The following is a 20,037-nucleotide window of genomic DNA, read 5'->3' on the forward strand; positions in this document are numbered from 1 at the left end:
AAATTTCTTCAGGAAAAGGGTGATCAACATTAAGAACAAATTGCCAATGGAACTATTGACCTGGAAACTTTAAGGGATTTCAAAAAAGAAAGTTCCTGACATTTGAAAGGATTCATAGTTATAACATTTTATAAATGAGAAAGGAAGGGAATGATTGAATGGACTGACTTGATGGAATTCTACCTGAAATACTTGGGAAATTCCTTTATGCTTTATAGGTAGCACATGCACAATACAACCTTTAAAGGTCAGAGATTTCAGTTGTTGCATATAAAGCATGTTTTACATGTTTTTGTCACTTATGTTGAAAATCAATTGTGGTGACTTTCAATTCCACCAAAATATGTTAGAATACTGAGAGAATTGGCAAAGTGCATAAGAGGAACAAAGCTGCCACGAATACAATACTGCACAGGAACCCCCACTGGTAAACCCTGTACAGTGTAACAAATGAAGCATTTATGTGTATGATGATGGATTCTTTCTTGCTGGCCACAGCACACAAGGGTTAAAGTTGGTTACTGCTAGCTGTTTCTGCAAGCTGCAAAGAATATGCATAGGGCAAATTTCTGTAGGGTTCTTCTGTTCGTCCAATGTAACTTTGTAGGAAGAGGTGCAAAAACTCTGGAAAAATTATGTAAATGGTACTTACACCATTCAGCTAAATTGTTTTTTCCTGAATTATGCGGTTAGCATTCAAACAATATAACACACACTTTTAACACACAAAAGAACTTCTAAGCCTATGTTATTCAGATCTTGGCTGTACCTGTTGATACAAATTGAGTTCCATTATAGTCAGGTTCAGAAACCCCTCCCAAAACACAAATATATAAACAAATTTAGACGGGAAAAAAATAATTACTAAGCATAGTAGCTTGTAATATTTAAATTTTTCAATGGGATTTTAATGGCTGAACTTTGTTAAGCTATGTATTACCAACATGTGTCATTTTTATTTATGATGTCTTATCCCATTTTAAGAATCTCTCTGGAGATCCACAAAAATGTCTCCTTAATTATTAGGGTCCAACGTGAAATAGGATTGGTAGCTTCAACAGAGTTTGGAATAAAACTGCACAAATCTACCTATAATCCAACGTAATTTAGCAATTTCACTCAGATCATCAGTATGACTGGTGTGAGAAATGGAAAAAAATTAGTGCAGTAAGGGATCTTTCTCTGAAAGTAAGATTAAGGCATATTGCTGCTAGCTTTCCACTGTGGTTGACACTGCTAAAGCTGAAATAGGGATGTTTGGAACTAAAATGTAGGAATACAGCTCCTCTCAATAAGCTCCCCGCTGGAGTGGAGCTAATTTACAGAACAAACGGAAAACTGTTCAACCTCCGTCGCCTCCAGTCCAGATCCAAGGTCAGCCCATCCTCTGTCATCGAATTACAGTATGCAGATGATGCTTGCGTCTGCGCACAGTCTGAGGTCGAACTCCAAACCATCTTTAACACCTTCACCGAAGCGTACGAGGGCATGGGCCTTACACTAAACATCCGTAAGACAAAAGTCCTCTACCAACCTGCACCCTCCACACAGCACTGCTCCCCAATTATCAAAATCCACAACAAGGCCTTGGACAATGTGGGCCACTTTCCATACCTCGGGAGCCTACTGTCAACAAGGGCAGACGTCGATGACGAAGTCCAACACTGCCAGTGCAGCCTTCAGTCATCTGAGGAAGAGTGTGTTGGAAGACCAGGACCTCAAACCCGGCACCAAGCTCATGGTCTACAGAGCAGTAGTAATACCCGGCCTCCTGTATGCCTCAGAGACATGGACCATGTACAGCAGGCACCTCAAAGCACTGGAGAGGTGCCACCAGCGCTGCCTCCGCAAGATCCTGCAAATCCATTGGCAGGATAGGCGCACCAACATCAGTGTTCATGCTCAGGCCAACATCCCCAGCATCGAAGCTTTGACCACGCTCGATCAGCTCCGATGGACAGGTCACATCGTCCGCATGCCCGATACGAGACTCACAAAACAAGCGCTTTACTCCGAGCTCCGACACGGCAAGAGAGCCCCAGGTGGGCAGAGGAGACACTTAAAAGGACACCCTCAAAGCCTCCTTCAAAAAGTGCAACATCCCCACCGACACCTGGGAATCCCTGGCCCAAGACTACACAAAGTGGAGGAGAAGCATCTGGGAAGGCGCCGAATACCTCAAGTCTCTTCGCTGGGAGCAAGTGGAAGCCAAGCGCATGCAACGCAAGGAGCGCATGTCAACCCAAGCACCCCACCCACCCACCCCTTCAACCACCATCTGCCCCACCTGTGACAGAGACTGTAGGTCTCGCATTGGACTCATCAGTCACCTGAGAACTCATTTTTAATGTGGAAGCAAGTCATCCTCAGTTCCGAGGAACTGCCCAAGAAGAGAACAAATTATGCACACAATGGCCCGGGATTTCCCCAATCCTATTTACGCCGAGATCAAGCTGATATTTACACTGCCTCCTACACCAATAACGTTAATGAGAATTTACTCACGTTTCCTGCGGATACCATTTGCCCACACAGGAATGTAAAACCAGCATAAAACATTTGCAAGTTCAGCATAATCAATTGGGGGCCTGAGGAAACTCAGGGGAGCATTGCTAAAGCACTGCACATACTCCACTCTTCAGAGCCAGAATTGGAAGTTGAAGATAAGTGTCAGACTGTTTCTGGCTTTAATTATTTTGGATAATCCCGTAAGGCAAAATTGTGAAGTGCGCAGCAGACCACAATTATTCCTGCCACCTTTTCTGTTGCATACTGCAGGACATCCAGGGAGTAGGAATTGGCCTTTCAGAACCCTTATAGTCCTCTCTACCACCTGCCTGGTCACTGCATGGGCTTGATTATAGAGTCATAGGGCTGGATTTTCATTGAGTCATCGGGTAGGAGGCGGGACTACAACTTTCGGGGTTGTAGTCCCGCCTCCATCGAGTTCTAGCCAACCCACGCGATCTTGACTTGATTGACCTTGTTGAGCCCGCCCAGCGGGCTCAGCAGGCCAGTTAAGGGCCACCTGGCAACAGGGGACGTCACAGATTGATATTTCATCTGTCAAGATCTTTTGACAGGTGAAATATCAGCGTTTCACAGCTGTTTGAAGCTGTCAAACACTGACAATCTGTACTCCAGGTTAATTCCTTCCTCTCAGGCTGATTTAGAGATCTCCCCGGAACAGAAAGCTGAATGCTACAATTTTTGACAGCTCGCAGCCATTCTGCTTTCTGTGCCGGTGAGATGAGGGACTCCCGAGACCTGAAGGAAGGAAGGCTGTAAAGGTAAGTAAAACTTCTTTAAACACTTTACACACACCAAACACACTTACCTTTGCACTCATGCACCCATCACTCACCTGAACACCGGACATCTCGATCCCTCCAAGCCCTTCATCCCGAAGGCCGCCTCCTCTAACTTGGCGTGGTTTGGAGCCGTCGGGAATCCCACACTTCAACATTAAAAATAGGGATTAGGCTAAAAACTGCCTGTTAACTACTTGTTAACAGGCAGTTAATTGGCACTAATCCCCTTCCCAGTGCGTGTCGGGTACCTGCCTCCTTTGAAACTGGCATGAAGGCGGGTTGGGTGCAGGATGGGTTCGTGCCCCCCCGATTTCGGGATTTTAACCCCCCCCACATGCCTCCAATCCCGGCTCCACGGCCCAATGAAAATCCTGCCCATAGAGTCAGAGAGTTATACAGCACAGAAAGAGACCCTTCGGCCCATCGTGTCCATGCCAGCCATCAAGCCCTGTCTATTCTAATCCCATTTTCCAGCACTTGGCCCGTAGTCTTGTATGCTATGGCATTTCAAGTGTTCATCTAAATGCTTCTTGAATGTTGTGAGGATTCCTGCCTCTACTACCCTTTCAGGCAGTAAGTTCCAGGTTCCAACCACCCTCGGAGTGAAAAAGTTTTTCCTCAAATCCCCTCTAATGTTCCATTACGGATCACACAGATTGGTGTCATTAGCCAAGGTATCAAGGGGCAGGCCTTGTCCCCTAGAGCCATCCGCTGATTTGTCCCTCCTCCCTGAATAGCTGTGTGATGGCTGAATGGTGCAGGATAAAAGCACCATGGCAGTTTCCCGCATGCTGTGCATTGACAACAACTTGTATTTATATAGCTCCTTTAATGTAGTAAAACGTCCCCAGGCACTGCACAGGAGTATTTTAAGACAAAAAATTTGACACCGATCCACATATGGATTAATTAGGGCAGGTGACCAACTGCTTGATCAAAGAGGTAGGTTTTAAGGAGCATAAAGGAGGGAAGAGAGGTAGTGAGGCAGAGAGGTTGAGGCAGGGAATTCCAGAGCTTAGGGCCTAGGCAACAGAAGGCACGGCCACCAAAGGTTGAACGATTATAATCAAGGATGCTCAAGACGTGCAGTATCCATTGCTGGGCATCACAGACGATCTGTATGTTCAGCGAGAAGAATTCTTTGCTGTTTATATGTGTCAGTGAGTTCTGAGTTGGCGCCTTCAGAGCCATGTGTGTGTGGTCGATAGCCCCTGAACCCTAGTGAAGCCAGCAAGCCTGTAGAAGTGTATGGCCTGGTCTCTCTGCTCCATGTGGGACATGCCATAGCTGAAGAAGTCAGGTGCCCTCCAGAAAAGGCCATCTGTTACCTGGCAAATTCAGATCCTTACACCTTCTTGGTTGATATATCAGAGATGCTCCATGAAGGCTCCAGAGCCGTAAAAAATCAGGACCATTTGTGACCTTTATACGTACTGATAATGCTCTGTGGGACGATGACTATGGCTTGAGGTCTTCTTCCAGATGGCTGATGGATTCCATGCATGAGTGGGGTGTCAGGGGTCTGAAAAATCTCAGATGCAGTGTGACTCACAGCACTATGTTATTGTATAGTGCAAGTCCCACTCACAAGGAAACTTGCAAAGTGCAGAAATCCAGCAAAAGAGTTTGGGGACTCTTCAGTGCTGAAACCCCTTAGTTACACAATTATCAGATGGTGAGATCCTGCTATGCCTGTCATATCTGGGTGTAAATCTATGCCCGTACATTAGTGATGTAAAAAGGAAACTCATGTGAGCTGCTCTTTAGCAATAGGGACAGAGCTTTATAAATTAGCGGTGGAGGGTTTCTGCAGGTGTATAGTGAAAGCAATCAAAAAAAGCGAGGAAACCCACGTGTAGCGATGTTTCTGTATAAAAGTCAGATCAGTTTCTTCACTAAATATCAATTCCAGGCTAATTTTTTTTCATAAGAAAAATTCAGAATTTTTTCAATTTAACTGTTCAATTTTGAAAAAAGGATATTAATGGTTAAAACAGGTTTATTTTAGTGTGTGATGCCAAGTTTAGTTTTGTATGCATTACACAGAGAATAACAAAAAGCTTGAAAGTGTGTTACAAATAATGGGAAACAAGTGTTTATAAGTGTCATCTGAACCCTTACAGACTTGAATACATTACTAGCCATCTCTATTCCTTTATAATACATGTTGATATCTGATTTGTTGTTTGACTTCCTACTGCATATTGTATTTTTTTCTTACCGACACTCACCACTGTTATTACAGCTGGCAATTTTAGCTGTGCAGCTTTATGTCACTTGACAAGATATATTTATGTTGAAAAAAAGTGTTATACAGAATGTTATACTTCTGTAAAAGTGTATTATTTTTCAGCAAAACTGTTTATTTCTATCAACTGAACCCCATTATAATCATGATCTTGTGTCATAATAATGTAACAGAACCACAAAAAAATTCAAGTCGCCATAATGCCAGCTGTAAATGAAAGTAACAGAAGTTATAAGCCTAGAAACTTGATCGTGCCTGAAAACGGGCGCGCAGGGAGCAGGGTGCTGAACTCACCTGTTCATATGGTTGCAGGGACCACATGAAATTCGTGCTGGAAAGTTATTAACATTAGACAGGCATGCAGCCCACACTACCTGCTACTCACAAGCCTGCTTAATGGCTGCCCGCCTGGTTTTTTTTTTGGGGGGGGGGGGGGGGGGCAGCAAATTGGTATCATTGACGCCACTGCAAGGCAGTCTGCACTTCTTAAAAAGGAGAGTTGCACTGTGGCTGCAGACAAGGCACCCAGATTGTCCGATGCAGCTGCAGAGGCCCTACTGCAGGCATTTGACAGGAGGATTCTTCTGGGGGGGCAGAAACCCCTCCAGAAAACACCTCCGAAAATAGTGGGGAGAAGTGGCTGAAGAGGTGAGGAACATAGCTCCCAGAACCTGGCTGCAGTGCCAAAATGTTTTTAATGACTGTGGTAAACCACTTTTGTCGTTCACTATCGTTACACTATAGTTATCACCGTTATATCGTTACTCTATGGTTATCACTGTTCACACTGTTGTATCACTATACGAGGTCGCCTCTTATCACGCTGTTAGACCTGGGCTGACCACTGCTGACTCCGCCCATGGCTCCACCTACCTGCCCAGGTATAAAGGTGGTCGACTGGCTGGTATTCCTCCTTGTTGGATCCGATCACCCACGAGGGTGGGCTCTGTTATTTAGCCAATAAAAACCTATAGTTACTTTCTTAACTCGTCGCTTTTCATTGGATGAATTGATAGGTATATCAATGACCTCAGCAGAGACGTCAAGGTAAGAATTCTAGCTCTCAGCTCAATTACTCTCTCCTCACACCTGCACCAGCTGCAGCCCCCCTACTCATAGCACACCCCTGTTCCATGTCCCTTCACTATCCTACAATCACTGCACCACACTTCATTCCACCTCCTTCTCCTCCTACTGGCACACTCGCCACCTCCTACTGTTAGCACTATTGGAACCCTCACTTTCCCACACCTCATATCTTGCACATAACATCTACCCCGAAAAGCCACATTCTCAAAACAGCTCACAAGGCTACCAACTACTAACACACTCCAGTCTGTCTTGCGGAAGGTAGCACACAACACGAGACAACAAGCAGTGACCAGAGGAGCTCGAAGTTGCCTGCATATCCTTTGCCCACTGGAGGGAGCAGGTCCTCAACATAATGGGCAGGAGGTGATTCATGGCTGCGATGAGTGGAAACACTGGAGGAGACATCCTGAAGGCAGCCAGTCATCTCTCCCTGTTTACTCTTGGCACTAAGCTATCCCGTTGCTCTCTTTTTCATTTCATGTGCAGAAAACATTGAGGCCCCTGTGGCACTTGGAGGAGGAGGGCAGCTTTCATCAAGATGCATCATCACTCAATCTGGCCCTAGCAAGCACCAGCTCAGAGACTGGCATCACGTGTTCTTTATAAGGTAGGCTAGAGGAGGGGTCTTGACGTAGTGGATCACCAAGCACGAGCATGCAGGAGCTAGGGTGGGGGATGGGATGGCACAGGAGTTTAGACGTTGACTTCAAAGGGCCCAGACTAGGGTTGCAAAATTCCGGGAATTTTTAAAAGAGGAAACTTTCCATGGGAATTTTGAAGTTTTTTTTTGCACACTGATGGTTTTTGTCTCTGACCCTTATATTATCTTTGTCATCAAAATAGACATACTGTTCCATACAAATAAAAACAATTTTTCAAAACTTTATTTAGGTTATAATTTTGAACTTTATTCAACCCCCACAAAAAGACCCATCTAAAATAAAATAAGAGAGTCAGCTTATTTAGCCTGTAATTTGTCCTTATTTTGTCCCTTTGAGTCTTCTACTCATCATTGCTCCTCCTGATTCTCTGACTCTGATGTGTCTATTTCCTCCTCTGTGTCACTGTCTAGCTGTGTGGTGGACACTTCTGTATCTGGCTCAATAAGTTGTAGGTTCGCCCGGATAGCCACCAGTTTCTCCACTCTCGTTAGTCAGCCTGTTGTGCACCTTTGTATGCGTATTCCCAAAAAGTGACCAGTTTCATTCAGAGGCCACTGATGAAGGTGGGATTGGAGCATCACCGATGCAATGGGCGACAGGGCCTCAGATGCACAAAGTCCCTTCCACCAGGTATGTGCACGGATATGCTTGCATGATTCCCATATCCCGTCCCCATTCCAAAGACCTTGCTTGGTAGAGAATTTTGCCAGGCTTCCCAGAACTTTTCCCATGTCCAGATTGAGGTGGCGTGAGAGGGTAGAAATCACATCTTTGTGGCATTCTTTAAAATATGGCTTTGTACAGTGTTTGCACATGTACACAGTCTTTCCATCTTTAATGCCTGGGGTAAAATGCTTCCACACATCCGATGGTAAACATGGCATTGTTCTATGCAGAGAAATAAAGGGCATTCGTCTCTGTGTCGAACTGCGATCGATCAGCACGATTGCAACAGGGTGAGTAAATATTTCCTGATGCTCCATGTGATGGAAGCATGACCTGTGCACGCACGACACTACATCACCAATAGAGGGAGCTAATTGTTCACAGTCACACACAAAACTTGAAGTAATTATTAAAACAAGCCAAGTAAGAAGATAAACATATATTGATTAAGAAATTCCTTAATAATTAAGATTCCATCTCGGTTAGTAATTTTAAGAGAGAGGACCTGTGAAAAAAAATGAAAGAAATACAAAAAAAAAGCTAGCATGTGCTTTTTTGGGCAAAATTCCCAAGCTAAACTTACCGGAAATTTACCAGAAACTTTCCACCCCTTCACAACCCTAGCCCAGACTACTAAAGAAGGTTGATGGGCATACACCAAGAAATACCAAGTACACTTCCAGAACGTCACATCATTCCTGCAGTCCGTTCTCATGACTTACCTGCAAGGCAGGGCCAAGAGCGGCCCGATCTCTCCCTGCCAGCAGCCGCTCTGCGCCCGCTTCCCACCTGTTTCTGACACTTAGGCCAGCAAGTGTATTTCACACTCGTCCCACCCCCTCTGCCTGCCTGAAATCCACTTTGGGTTCAAATAAAAGTTCTCTATTTCTCTCGTCTTTCCTCATAACTAAAAAGCCTTTCATCCCTGGTACCATATTTTGTACTCTCTTAATGATGTTAAGTGGCTGCGTGGATACAAAATTGGCTAAGTGACAGAAAACAGAGTAGTGGTGAACGGTTGTTTTTTGGACTGGAGGAAGGGGTCGGTTCTAGGACCACTGCTTTTCTTGATATATTAATGATTTGGATGTGGGTGTACAGGGCACAATTTCAAAATTTGCAGATGACACAAAACTTGGAAGTATAGTGAACAGTGATAGACTTCAAGGAGGACAAAGACAGGCTGGCGGAATGGGCAGACACATGGCAGATGAAATTTAACGTAGAAAAATGCAAAGTGATACATTTTAGTCGAAAGAATGAGGAGAGGAAATATAAACTAAAGGGTACAATCCTAAAGGGGGTGCATGAACACAGAGACCAAGGGGTATGTGCACAAATAATTGAAGGTGGCAGGGCAGGCTGAGAAAGCAGTTAAAAAAGCTTACAGGATCCTGGGCTTCATGAATAGAGGCATAGAGTACAAAAGTGTGGTAATTATGATGAACCTGTATAAAACACTGGTTCGGCCTCAGCTGGAGTATTGTGTCCGATTCTGGGCACCGCACTTTAGGAAGGATGTAACGACCTTAGGGAGAGTGCAGAAAAGATTTACAAGAATGATTCCAGGGATGAGGGACTTCAGTTACTTAGATAGACTGGAGAAGCTGGGGTTGTTCTCCTTAGAGCAGAGAAGATTGAGAGGAGATTTGATAGAGGTGTTCAAAATCATGAGGGGTCTGGACAGAGTAGATAGAGAGAAACTGTTCCAATTGGCAGAGTCGTCGAGAACCAGAGGACACAGATTTTTAGTGATTGGCAAAAGAACCAAAGTCGACATAAGTAAAACCTTTATTACGCAGCGAGTGGTTCGGATCTGAAATGCGCTGCCTGAAAGGGTGGTGGAGGCAGACTCAATCATAGCTTTCAAAAGGGATTTGGATAAGTACATGAAAGAAAATTTTTTGCAGGGCTACGGGGAAAGGGCGGGGGAAGTGGGACTAGCCGAGGTGCTCTTGCATGCCATGGGCTCGACAGGCCGAGTGGCCTTCTTCCGTGCTGTAACCATTCTATGATTCTATGTTGGCATTCTTCTTAAAGTGAAGGGCTCCAAACTGAACACTAAATGCAATCTCATCAAAGTTTTGTATTGGTTCAGCATTACTTCTTAGCTTTTATACTCTCATGAGCCTATTTATAAATCTCATAAGTTTTACCATTTAAATGTATATGTCCTCTCATTCTTCCTCCCAAATATACGACCTTACATTTCACTGCATTAAATTTAATCTTACAACTATCTAGCCAATCCACTAATGTCTATGTCCTCCTGAAGTCACTTACATTTCCCTTCACAGTTAACCATGCCCCCCCCTAATTTGTGTCATTTGCAAATTTTGATATTGCATCCCCTATGTCCAAGTCCAGATCATTTAAATATATAGTGAGAAAAGCAATGGTCACAACATTGACCCCTGTCGGACACCACTACTTAATTGGCCCTACCCTTTAACTATTATTTTACTTCTTATTGTTATTTATAAAATCCTTTACTATTCCTCTTTATGTTATGTGCTAGTGTTTTTTTCATATGCCCTCAATCTTTCTTTTTTTTTTTTACTTCCTCTACATTTTCTTTTGGGCTCAATTTTCTTTAGTATTATTTACCCTATATTTGTCTTATGCCTCTTTTTAAAGTTTCATTTTAATTTTAAATTTTCGACTCATCCAAGGAATTCCAGATTTTGCAGCTCCGTTTTTACTTCTTGTGGAAATAAGTCTGGTCTGTACCCGAATTATCTCCTGTGTGAACATTTCCTATTGTTGGTGCACAATTTTTCATTCCAGTTTATTTGGGCTGGTTCCTTTTTCATTCCAGTTTATTTGGGCTGGTTCCTTTTTCATTCCAGTTTATTTGGGCTGGTTCCTTTTTCATTTCAGTGAAATTGTGTTTATTTCCCAGTACAGTACTTTTATGTTTGACTGTTCCCTCTCAATTTTTATATTGAAAAATTATATTACGATCACAGTCTCCTAGGTAGCCCGCTACCCATAACACTGCCTACTTACTCCACTTTATTTCTTAAATCCAGAATTGCCACTTTCCTTGTTGGATTAAAACATGCTGATCTAAAAAGGAGAAACATTATAGAAACCCTTCCCCTTATTGTCACTTTTATAACTCTTACCTCATCCTATCTCCGGTTAGTTAGTCACTCATTATTATAGAAATAACAACAGAAAATGCTGGAAAAACTCAGCAGGCCAGGCAACATCCGTGGAGAGAAATTAGAGTCAACGTTTCAGGTCAAAACCCTTTATCATCGTACTCATTATTATAGCCTTGTTGTTCTGCTCACAGACCCCTTGTAGAGGGCGCTGCGCTGGATCAGGTGTCAGATTTGAGCAAGTCTGCACTCAAAAGCCCACAACAACAAAATTGGCTCAGTGGCAGGAAGCAAAGGGTCAACAGTTTTTGTGACTGGAAAGCTGCTTCCAATGGGGTTCTGCAGGGCTCAGTATGAGGCTCCTTGCTTTTTTTGATATATAGCAATGATTTAGACTTCAATGTGGGCAGCATAATTAAGAAGTTTGCAGAGGATACAAAAATTGGTTGAAAGAAAAAAAGACTTGGATTTATAGAGCACCTTTCATGAGCTAAGGACGTCCCAGAGCACTTTACAGCCAATTAAGTACTGTAGTCACTGCTGTAATGTAGGAAACACAGCAGCCAATTTGCACACATTTTTTTTTTTTTTTTTTTTTTTTAAAAAGTGATGTTGATTGAGGGATAAACATAATATATTTTTTTAGTGATGTTGATTGAGGGATAAATATTGACCAGAGACCAGGGATAACTCTGCTGCTCTTCTTTGATAGTGAGGAAGAAAGTTGTAAACTGCAGGAAGATATCAATGGACTGGTCAGGTGGGCAGAAAAGTGGAAAATGGAATTCCATCTAGAGAAAAGTGTGAGGTAATGCATTTGGGGAGGGCTAACAAGGCAAGGGAATACAGAATAAATGGTAGGATACTGAGAAGTATAGAGGAACAGAGGGACCTTGGAGTACATGTTCACAGATCCCTGAAGGTAGAACGACAGGTAGATAAGTTGGTTAAGTAGGCATACGGGATACTTTCCTTTATCAGCCAAGGCATTGAATATAAGAACAGGGAGGTTATGCTTGAACTATATAAAACACTAGTTAGGCCACAGATAGAGTACTGAGTGCAGTTCTGGTCACCACAGTACAGGAAAGATGTGACTGCACTAGAGAGGGTACAGAGGAGATTTACGAGGATGTTGCCAGGACTGGAAAATTTTAGCTATGAGGAAAGATTTGATAGGTTGGGGTTAAGAACATAAGAAATAGGAGCAGGAGTAGGCCAATCGGCCCCTCGAGCCTGCTCCGCCATTTAATAAGATCATGGCTGATCTGATCCTAACTGCCAATCTACTATCACAGAACCATCTCCTGAATCTATAATAATTAGACACACGAAATAGGAGCAGGATCAGGCTACACGGCCCCTGGGCCCGCTCCGCTACCCACAGGGCCATGTCCGATCCGAACCTAGACTCATGTCCAAATTCCTGCCCGCTCCCCGTAACCCTTAATTCCCTTTACTTCTAGGAAACTGTCTATTTCTGTTTTAAATTTATGTAATGATGTAGCTTCTACAGCTTTTTGGGGCAGCATATTCCATGGACCTACCACCCTCTGAGTGAAGTAGTTCCTCCTCATCTCAGTTTTGAAAGAGCAGCCCCTTATTCTAAGACTATGCCCCCTAGATCTAGTTTCACCCATCATCGGGAACATCCTCCCCGCATCCCCTTCACAATCTTATATGTTTCAATAAGATCGCCTCTCATTCTTCTGAACTCCAATGAGTAGAGTCCCAATCTACTCAACCTCTCCTCATATGTCCATCCCCTCATCCCCGGGATTAACCGAGTGAACCTTCTTTGTACTGACTCGAGAGCAAGTATGTCTTTTCTTAAGTATGGACAACAAAACTGTATGCAGTATTCCAGGTGCGGTCTCATCAATACCTTGTACAACTGAAGCAATACCTCCCTATTTTTATATTCTATCCCCCTAGCAATGAAAGCCAACATTCCATTGGCCTTCTTAATCACTTGCTGCACCTGCATACTAACCTTTTGAGTTTCGTGCACCAGGACCCCCAAATATTTGAAACGGAGGAGGCTGAGGAGAGATTTAATTGGAGATGTATAAAATTATGAGGAGCCTAGATAGAATGGATAGGAAGGACCAATTTCCCTTGGCAGAGAGGTCAATAACCAGGGGGCATACATTTAAAGTAATTGACAAAAGGATTAGAGGGGAGTTGAGGAGAACATTTTTCACCCAGAAGGTGGTGGGGGTCTGGTACTCACTGCCTAAAAGGGTGTAAAGACAGAAACCCTCATCACATTTAAAATGTACTTGGATATGCACCTGAAGTGCTGTAACCTTCAAAGCTACGGACCAATAGCTGGAAAGTGGAATTAGGCTGGATGGCTCCTTTTTGGCTGGCGCGGACACAATGGGCCAAATGGCCTCCTTCTGTGCCATAAACTTCTATGATGCTAACTCTAACCAGATGTAAGAAATCACACAACACCAGGTTATAGTCCAACAGCTTTATTTGAAATCACAAGCTTTCTGAGCGCTGCTCCGTCAGGTGATGTGGAGAGATGCATAAAAACACAGCTTATTCTCTGACTATATAAGCTGTGTTTTTATGCATCTTTCCACTTCACCTGACGAAGGAGCAGCACTCCGAAAGCTTGTGATTTCAAATAAAGCTGTTGGACTATAACCTGGTGTTGTGAGATTTCTTACATTTGTCCACCCTAGTCCAACACCGGCATCTCCACACCACATCTAACCAGATAGATTTGGCTTTTGCATCATCTCATAGTGCTGTGATGGATTTTTTGATTAACACTGCTACCCTGCCCCTCTCTTCTTCCCTGTTCTATCCCTCCTTAATATTTAGTAACCTGGAGTATTCAGCTCCTAATGTTGCCCTAGCCTAAACAATGTCTCTCTTTTAATGCTATTGCATCATACCTTCCCTGTTATGTAGCATAAAACAAAGAATAAAGCTTGAGCAGATTATTAGGTAAGCATGAGCTCGGAGATAACATCAGTCTGGAAACATACAGAAACAGTCTCTACAAAAAAAAGAACTGAAATGAAGTGCTAATTTTCCCCACAGTGCCTCACCTGAAACTGTATGGTGTGGTTTCTCTGTAGCAATTATGTAATTTTATTTCATGGAATATTAACAAGCCTTGCATATATCATTACAGGATGTCACACTGATAGCAATGAATTATTGGATTTATTCAAAGTGTAAATCACTAACTCCCAAAGTGCAAAGTGAATTATTAAGTCGTTCTTAAGGATTGAATTGTCCTAAAAATCCACCAATTCACTGACAAAATGCTACAAGTGCTCTGTGAACTTTAATAAGTACAAAATGAACACAAAACTGAAAGTATATAATTATTTTGAATTGTAATTGTAAAAGACCAGTCAGCAATCCTGAGGATGATGTGACTTGAGGATCTGCTTTCCCATTGGTTATCAATGGTCATGATCCATTATTGGAATTATGTGCATATTTTTCTAGATAAACCTAGTACAAATGTAATATTTTAATTATCGCTCTCTTGAGGGAGTGGAATTTTGAAAATAACATTAATGTCCGCAAAATAAGTATTTTTTTCTGATGCAAAGACTTAACTTGTTAGTGTGCCACCTTCCATCCTTTCATTAAGTAAAGAGAAATGTAGGTATCAAGTGAACGATCTGCCAGCACTTCTGTTTACTCAAGAGGCAGTTACATGAATCAGCATCTCTGAACTTGCAGAAAATATAAATGCGGCGCTGACCAGGGTGCTGAAACTAAACGTATTATCCGTTAAGTTAGCTCCAGTCAGGCACCCATCTATAGAGGAAATGTGCATCCAGTCATATAGGGTGTTAAAATCACTAAAATATTTAAACTCCAACCTTGAAATAGTTACACAAGTTTATTTTAGGATATAAAAAAGGAAATAGTGCAAATAGATACATCCTCTCGGACGCGCATTATTTAGTTGTATAAGAAGACATAACAGCTTTAAATGTGTTTTTTTAATTGCACAGAGTGATTTCCGTACTTTCCACTCTCGTGTTCTTACCTGCTCCGACCCCTGGAAGCATATTCTGCAGGTGGGAGTGATGCCCCCGTTGCGAAAGCTGCTGTTGCTGCTGTACACCGACTCGGCGTCATTGGCGCAGGAAACCGCCCCATTCTGGTATCCTTCGTGCTCGGGAGCCCGACTCTCTTCCTTCCCCTGGCTGTAGCGTTCCCTCTCCTCGGGTTTCGCCGAGATCAACCTCTCTTTCTCGCCAGCTTCTACTTCTTCCTCGTTCTGCCTTTTCTGGTCAGCCGGCAGCGAATCTCCGCCGAGAGCGCCGCCCTCCGGGCTCGGGACGGCAGTGGCTGTGGGAGCCGGGGCCCTGCTGGTGCTTTTCTCCTCCTTCTCTCGGTGTTCGTCTTGCTGCTGGAGCAGCTGCCGCTCACTCATAGCGCGGGGATGGGGTTGGGAGGGCGTGTGTGCCTGTGGGCGATCTCTGGGATCTTCGGGGAAGAAGGAGGAGGGAGAGGGAAGAGAAGGAGGAGGGAGGGCGAAAGGACGGAAAGCCTTTCAAACCCTCTTAAAAAAGACAATTTCAATCCACACCTGGCTACAGGCAGATGGAAGCCGGTTGGGGAGCGGCCACGACAGCAAACTGACTGACACACCACGCCGGGCAGGAGAGGAGCGGCGCGGCGGCCGTTTGACGGGACAGTTCGGTTCACCGGGAAACTCCCGATTCAGATCATCACAGCTGTGGAACGCGCAGGCGACGCCACAATGCAGCCGCGCTCGAGAACCCCGAGCCTCCCGCAGCTGGAGCTGGAAGAATCATAGCAACACCGCGAGCCCGGCGACCATTGTTCCGTCACAAACCGTGCACGAGAGGACAAGGGGGCTGAACTAAACGGCTCGCGAGATAGGATTTTATACCTGGACAGATCGGAGATAGCAATGCTGCTGTTTCTCTCACTCGGGGAGGGGATGGCAGTGATTATTCATTTCCCTTTTGCCTTCTTGGCTCCGTTGGTTCATTCGCTCGTTCATTCTCTGATTCCCTTTGTGCAAGTAGGCTACTGGAACTATGGAAGCAAGATTTCACGAGCATCAGAAAGCGTTAGGATATAAGCGAAGTTAATGAAAGAATATATTCTAATTGGGGCATGACATATTCTGACTGATGCATAAATAAATGGATAATGGTCCCGAGGAAATGGAACGCTTCCTATGTCTGCATCAAGTGCTCCTGTGGCAGGCATAGCACAGCTAGCTGCAGAGCGAAGTTCCCTCTATTCTGTTCCAACAATATGCCTCACCCCAACCTCATCATCCCCTCCACTGCGTAAGTGTTCCATCATCTTTAAGCCAGTCTGACTTTGTCAGCATTGCAAAATTTGAATTCAATCCAAGTCCCAGAGATTAATTACCAATATTTTACCTACTGCAACAGAAAGGGTTATTCTGTGCCAAATTAAACTTCAGGAATTTCGAGGATTATTTTCAACAACAATAACTCCCATTTATATAGCACTTTTAACGTAGAAAAAATGTCCCAAGGCGTTCCACAGAAATCGACACCAAGCCAAAGGAGATTTTAGGAGGAATGACTTAAAGCTTAGTCAAATATTTGGGTTTTAAGGAGGGTCTTAAAGGAGGAGAGGAAAGTGTACATGCAGAGAGGTTTAGGAAGGGAAATTCGGATAGGTAATCTCAATGTTAAAGATGTCACACTGAAGTACATAGCCTGAGATGGCACAATCTGACCACCGGGATCACACAAATCCCTCAAACTACTTCTTCAACTGCTACTTATTTTCTTAGAAATGAAACGTTTTTGTGTCCAAAATAAAGGTTTAAACAAAATAATAAATAGAAAAAATTAAATATGTCACAATAACATAATGATGTCCTTTGTATCTTAATATTTTCATTAAAGCCCTTACTTGAAGGCCTAAGCCTCTCCCAAAGCCTAGGTGTGACTTGATATTTTTGCCCTGAGTTGTAACACTGTAAACTGAATTTTTATTGTGCAATCCGAGCAAGTGCAGTGTACTTAATTTGCCATATATTGATAGATATCTTTCTTTGCCTCCCAGCAATTTCTGTCCAACAGCTTTTTTTCAAATAATTTTGAAAAATAACAATACAAATTTCAAAGACTTTACTAAGGTAAAATTTATATATTTTTTAAAGCAGAGAGGCTGTGTGTGTTTTATGTGTGATAATCATGGGTGATTTTAATCTTCATATAGATTGAACAAATCAAATTGGCAAGGGTAGCCTTGAGGATGAATTCATAGAGTGTATTCGGGATGGTTTCTTGGAACAATACATTGTGGAACCAACCAGGGAGCAGGCTATTTTAGATCTGGTAATGTGTAATGAGACAGGATTAGTTAATGATCTCATAGTAAAGGATCCTCTAGGGAAGAGTGATCATAGCATGATATAATTTCAAATTCAGTTTGAGAGTGAGAAACTTGGGTCTGAAACTAGTGTCCTAAACTTAAATAAAGGCAGTTACAAAGGTATGAAGACAAAGTTGGCTGAAGTGGACTGGGAAAATAGATTAAAGGGTAAGATGGTAGATAAGCAGTGGCAGACATTTAAGGAGATATTTCATAACTCTCAGCAAAGGTTTATTCCAGTGAGAAAGAAAGACTCTACAAGAAGGATGAACCATCCGTGGCTAACTAAGGAAGTTAAGGATGGTATTAAATTGAAAGAAAGGCATACAATGTTGCGAAGATTAATGGTAGGCCAGAGGATTGGGAATTTTTTAGAAACCAGCAAAGGATGACTAAAAAAATAATAAAGAGGGAGAAGATAGATTATGAGAGTAAATTAGCAAAACATATAAAAACAGACAGTAAGCGTTGCTACAGGTATATAAAAGGAAGAGAGTAGCTAAAGTAAATGTTGGTCCCTTAGGGGATGAGGCCGGGGAATTAACAATGGGAAACCGGGAAATGGCAGAGACTTTGAACAAATATTTTGTATAAGTCTTCACGGTAGACGACAGTAAAAGCATCCCAATAATAATTGATTATCAAGGGGCTATAGGGAGGGAGGAACTTAAAACAATGCCTAGTACTTGTTCTCTAGTGAAACTAATGGGACTAAAGGCTGACAAATCCCCTGGACCTGATGGCCTGCATCCTAGAGTCTTAAAAGAAGTGGCTACAGCGATAGTGGATAGGTTGTAATCTACCAAAATTCCCTGGATTCTGAAGAGGTCCCAGCAGATTAGAAAACCGCAAATGTAACGCCCCTATTCAAGAAAGGAGGGAGACAGAAAACAGGAAACTATAGCCTAACATCTGTCATTGGAAAAATGCTGGAATCCATTATTAAGGAAGTAATAGCAGGACATTTAGAAAATCATAATACAATCAAGCAGAGTCAACATGGTTTAATGAAAGGGAAATCATGTTTGACAAATTTATTAGAGTTCTTTGAGGATGTAGCAAGCAGGGTGGATAAAGGGGAACCAGTAGATGTAGTGTATTTGGATTTCCAGAAGGCATTTGATAAGGTGCCACTTAAAAGGTTACTGCACAAGATAAGAGCTCATGAGGTTGGGGGTAATATATTAGCATGGATAGAGCATTGGCTAACTAACAGAAAACAGAGTGGGTGATTTTGCCAATGGGGAGCTTTTGGAGGCGGGACTCCCACTTGTCGGGTTTCAGTCCCACCTCCATCAACTTCTGGCCAACCCACGCTATTTTCCCCTGATTGACCTTGTTAAGCCCACCCCGCAGGCTTAGCAGGCCAATTAAGGGAAAGCCGGTTGCAGAGAACGTCAACGTATGACGTTTCATCTGTCAAAAAATTTTGACATGAATTTTCGTCGTTTGACAGCTCTGTGAAGCTGTCAAACACTGACATTCTCTGTAGTTTGATGAGGTCTTGAATTCAAGACCTCATCAAACCTCTTTCTTTTGCAGAAATTAGATGGTTGTTGCATTGGAGAATGCAACGGCCATCTGTCATCTCTACCGCGGAGGTGCGAGACTCTCCCCAGACCAACTGACTGAAGCCTGCAGGAAGAAACAAAGGTAAGTACACTTTTTCTAACTCTTTGCACTTACCTCAGGTACTCACCTCTCAACTCTTGCACCCATCACTTACCTTCACAGCACACTTTTGCACCCCTCTGACCCCGCAGACCCACTACTCGCCTTGGTGACCCTGGCGGGGTTCGGAGCCTTCGGGAAGCCCACACTTGTGTGGGTAAAATGGTGATAAGCCTATTTTCTGCCTGTTAACTACCTGTTAACAGGCAGTTAAGTGGCTTTAAACCCTTCCCGCCTTCAAGGAGACGGGACCCAGCGCGGGACGGTTACCCGCCTCCTGGCAAGATGGCATGGAGGCGGGTTGGGCAGCCGCCACCAAATTCTGCCATTTTCCCGGCAGACTCGCCTCCAAACCCGCCTCCCCAAGGCTGGCAAAATTGCCCTGAGAGAGTCAGGATAAATGGGTCATTTTCAGATTGGCAAAATGTAACTAGTGGGGTGCCACAGGGATCAGTGCTGGGGCCTCAATTATTTACAATCTATATTAATGACTTGGATGAAGGAACCAAGTGTACTGTAGCCAGATTTGCTGATGATACAAAGCTAGGTGGAAAAATCAAGTAGTAAAGAGGACAAAAAGGTGGAAAAATTCAGTCACGCCCTCTTTGGGGCACTAACTTCGCCGGGGCGCTACTTTTAGCGCCCCTGCACCTTAAATTGAGTGATAGCGCCCCAAGCAGGAGGCAGGGCACTACTGGAAGCACTCCCCGTCTTTCTTGGGGCGCTACCATTCAATATCGCGGCACTACGTGCAACAGTGCCACATGCATCGGAAAGTACTACAGGCCTCCCTTCCCTGATTAAAGGGGAGAGCCGTAGTGCAGCATGCACTGGGGCCGTGCTGGACCACTGGGGAGTGGGGTGCTGGGAAAACAGCCCAGCACTCGAGGAGTGCCAGGCTG

At 43.6% G+C, this 20,037-nt stretch overlaps 1 protein-coding gene across 2 annotated transcripts in view; it reads right to left on the bottom strand.

Annotated features, from left to right (window-relative positions):
* Positions 1-16,264, bottom strand: part of LOC147117622 (uncharacterized) — a 46,143-nt gene extending 29,879 nt beyond the window's left edge. Inside the window, exon 1 of one of the 2 annotated variants that reach the window (XM_085988756.1) lies at positions 15,117-16,264. In XM_085988756.1, the coding sequence (XP_085844882.1) occupies positions 15,117-15,506 (390 nt within the window). In that variant the 5' untranslated portion in view covers positions 15,507-16,264. The remainder of the gene's footprint in view (positions 1-15,116) is intronic. The other variant, XM_085988758.1, reaches the window with a different exon arrangement.
* Positions 16,265-20,037: the final 3,773 nt, after the last annotated feature.

The sequence above is a fragment of the Somniosus microcephalus genome, chromosome 5 (assembly GCF_052327205.1).
Source record: "Somniosus microcephalus isolate GS21.2 chromosome 5, FLI_Smic_1.0, whole genome shotgun sequence".
Lineage (NCBI taxonomy): Eukaryota > Metazoa > Chordata > Chondrichthyes > Squaliformes > Somniosidae > Somniosus > Somniosus microcephalus.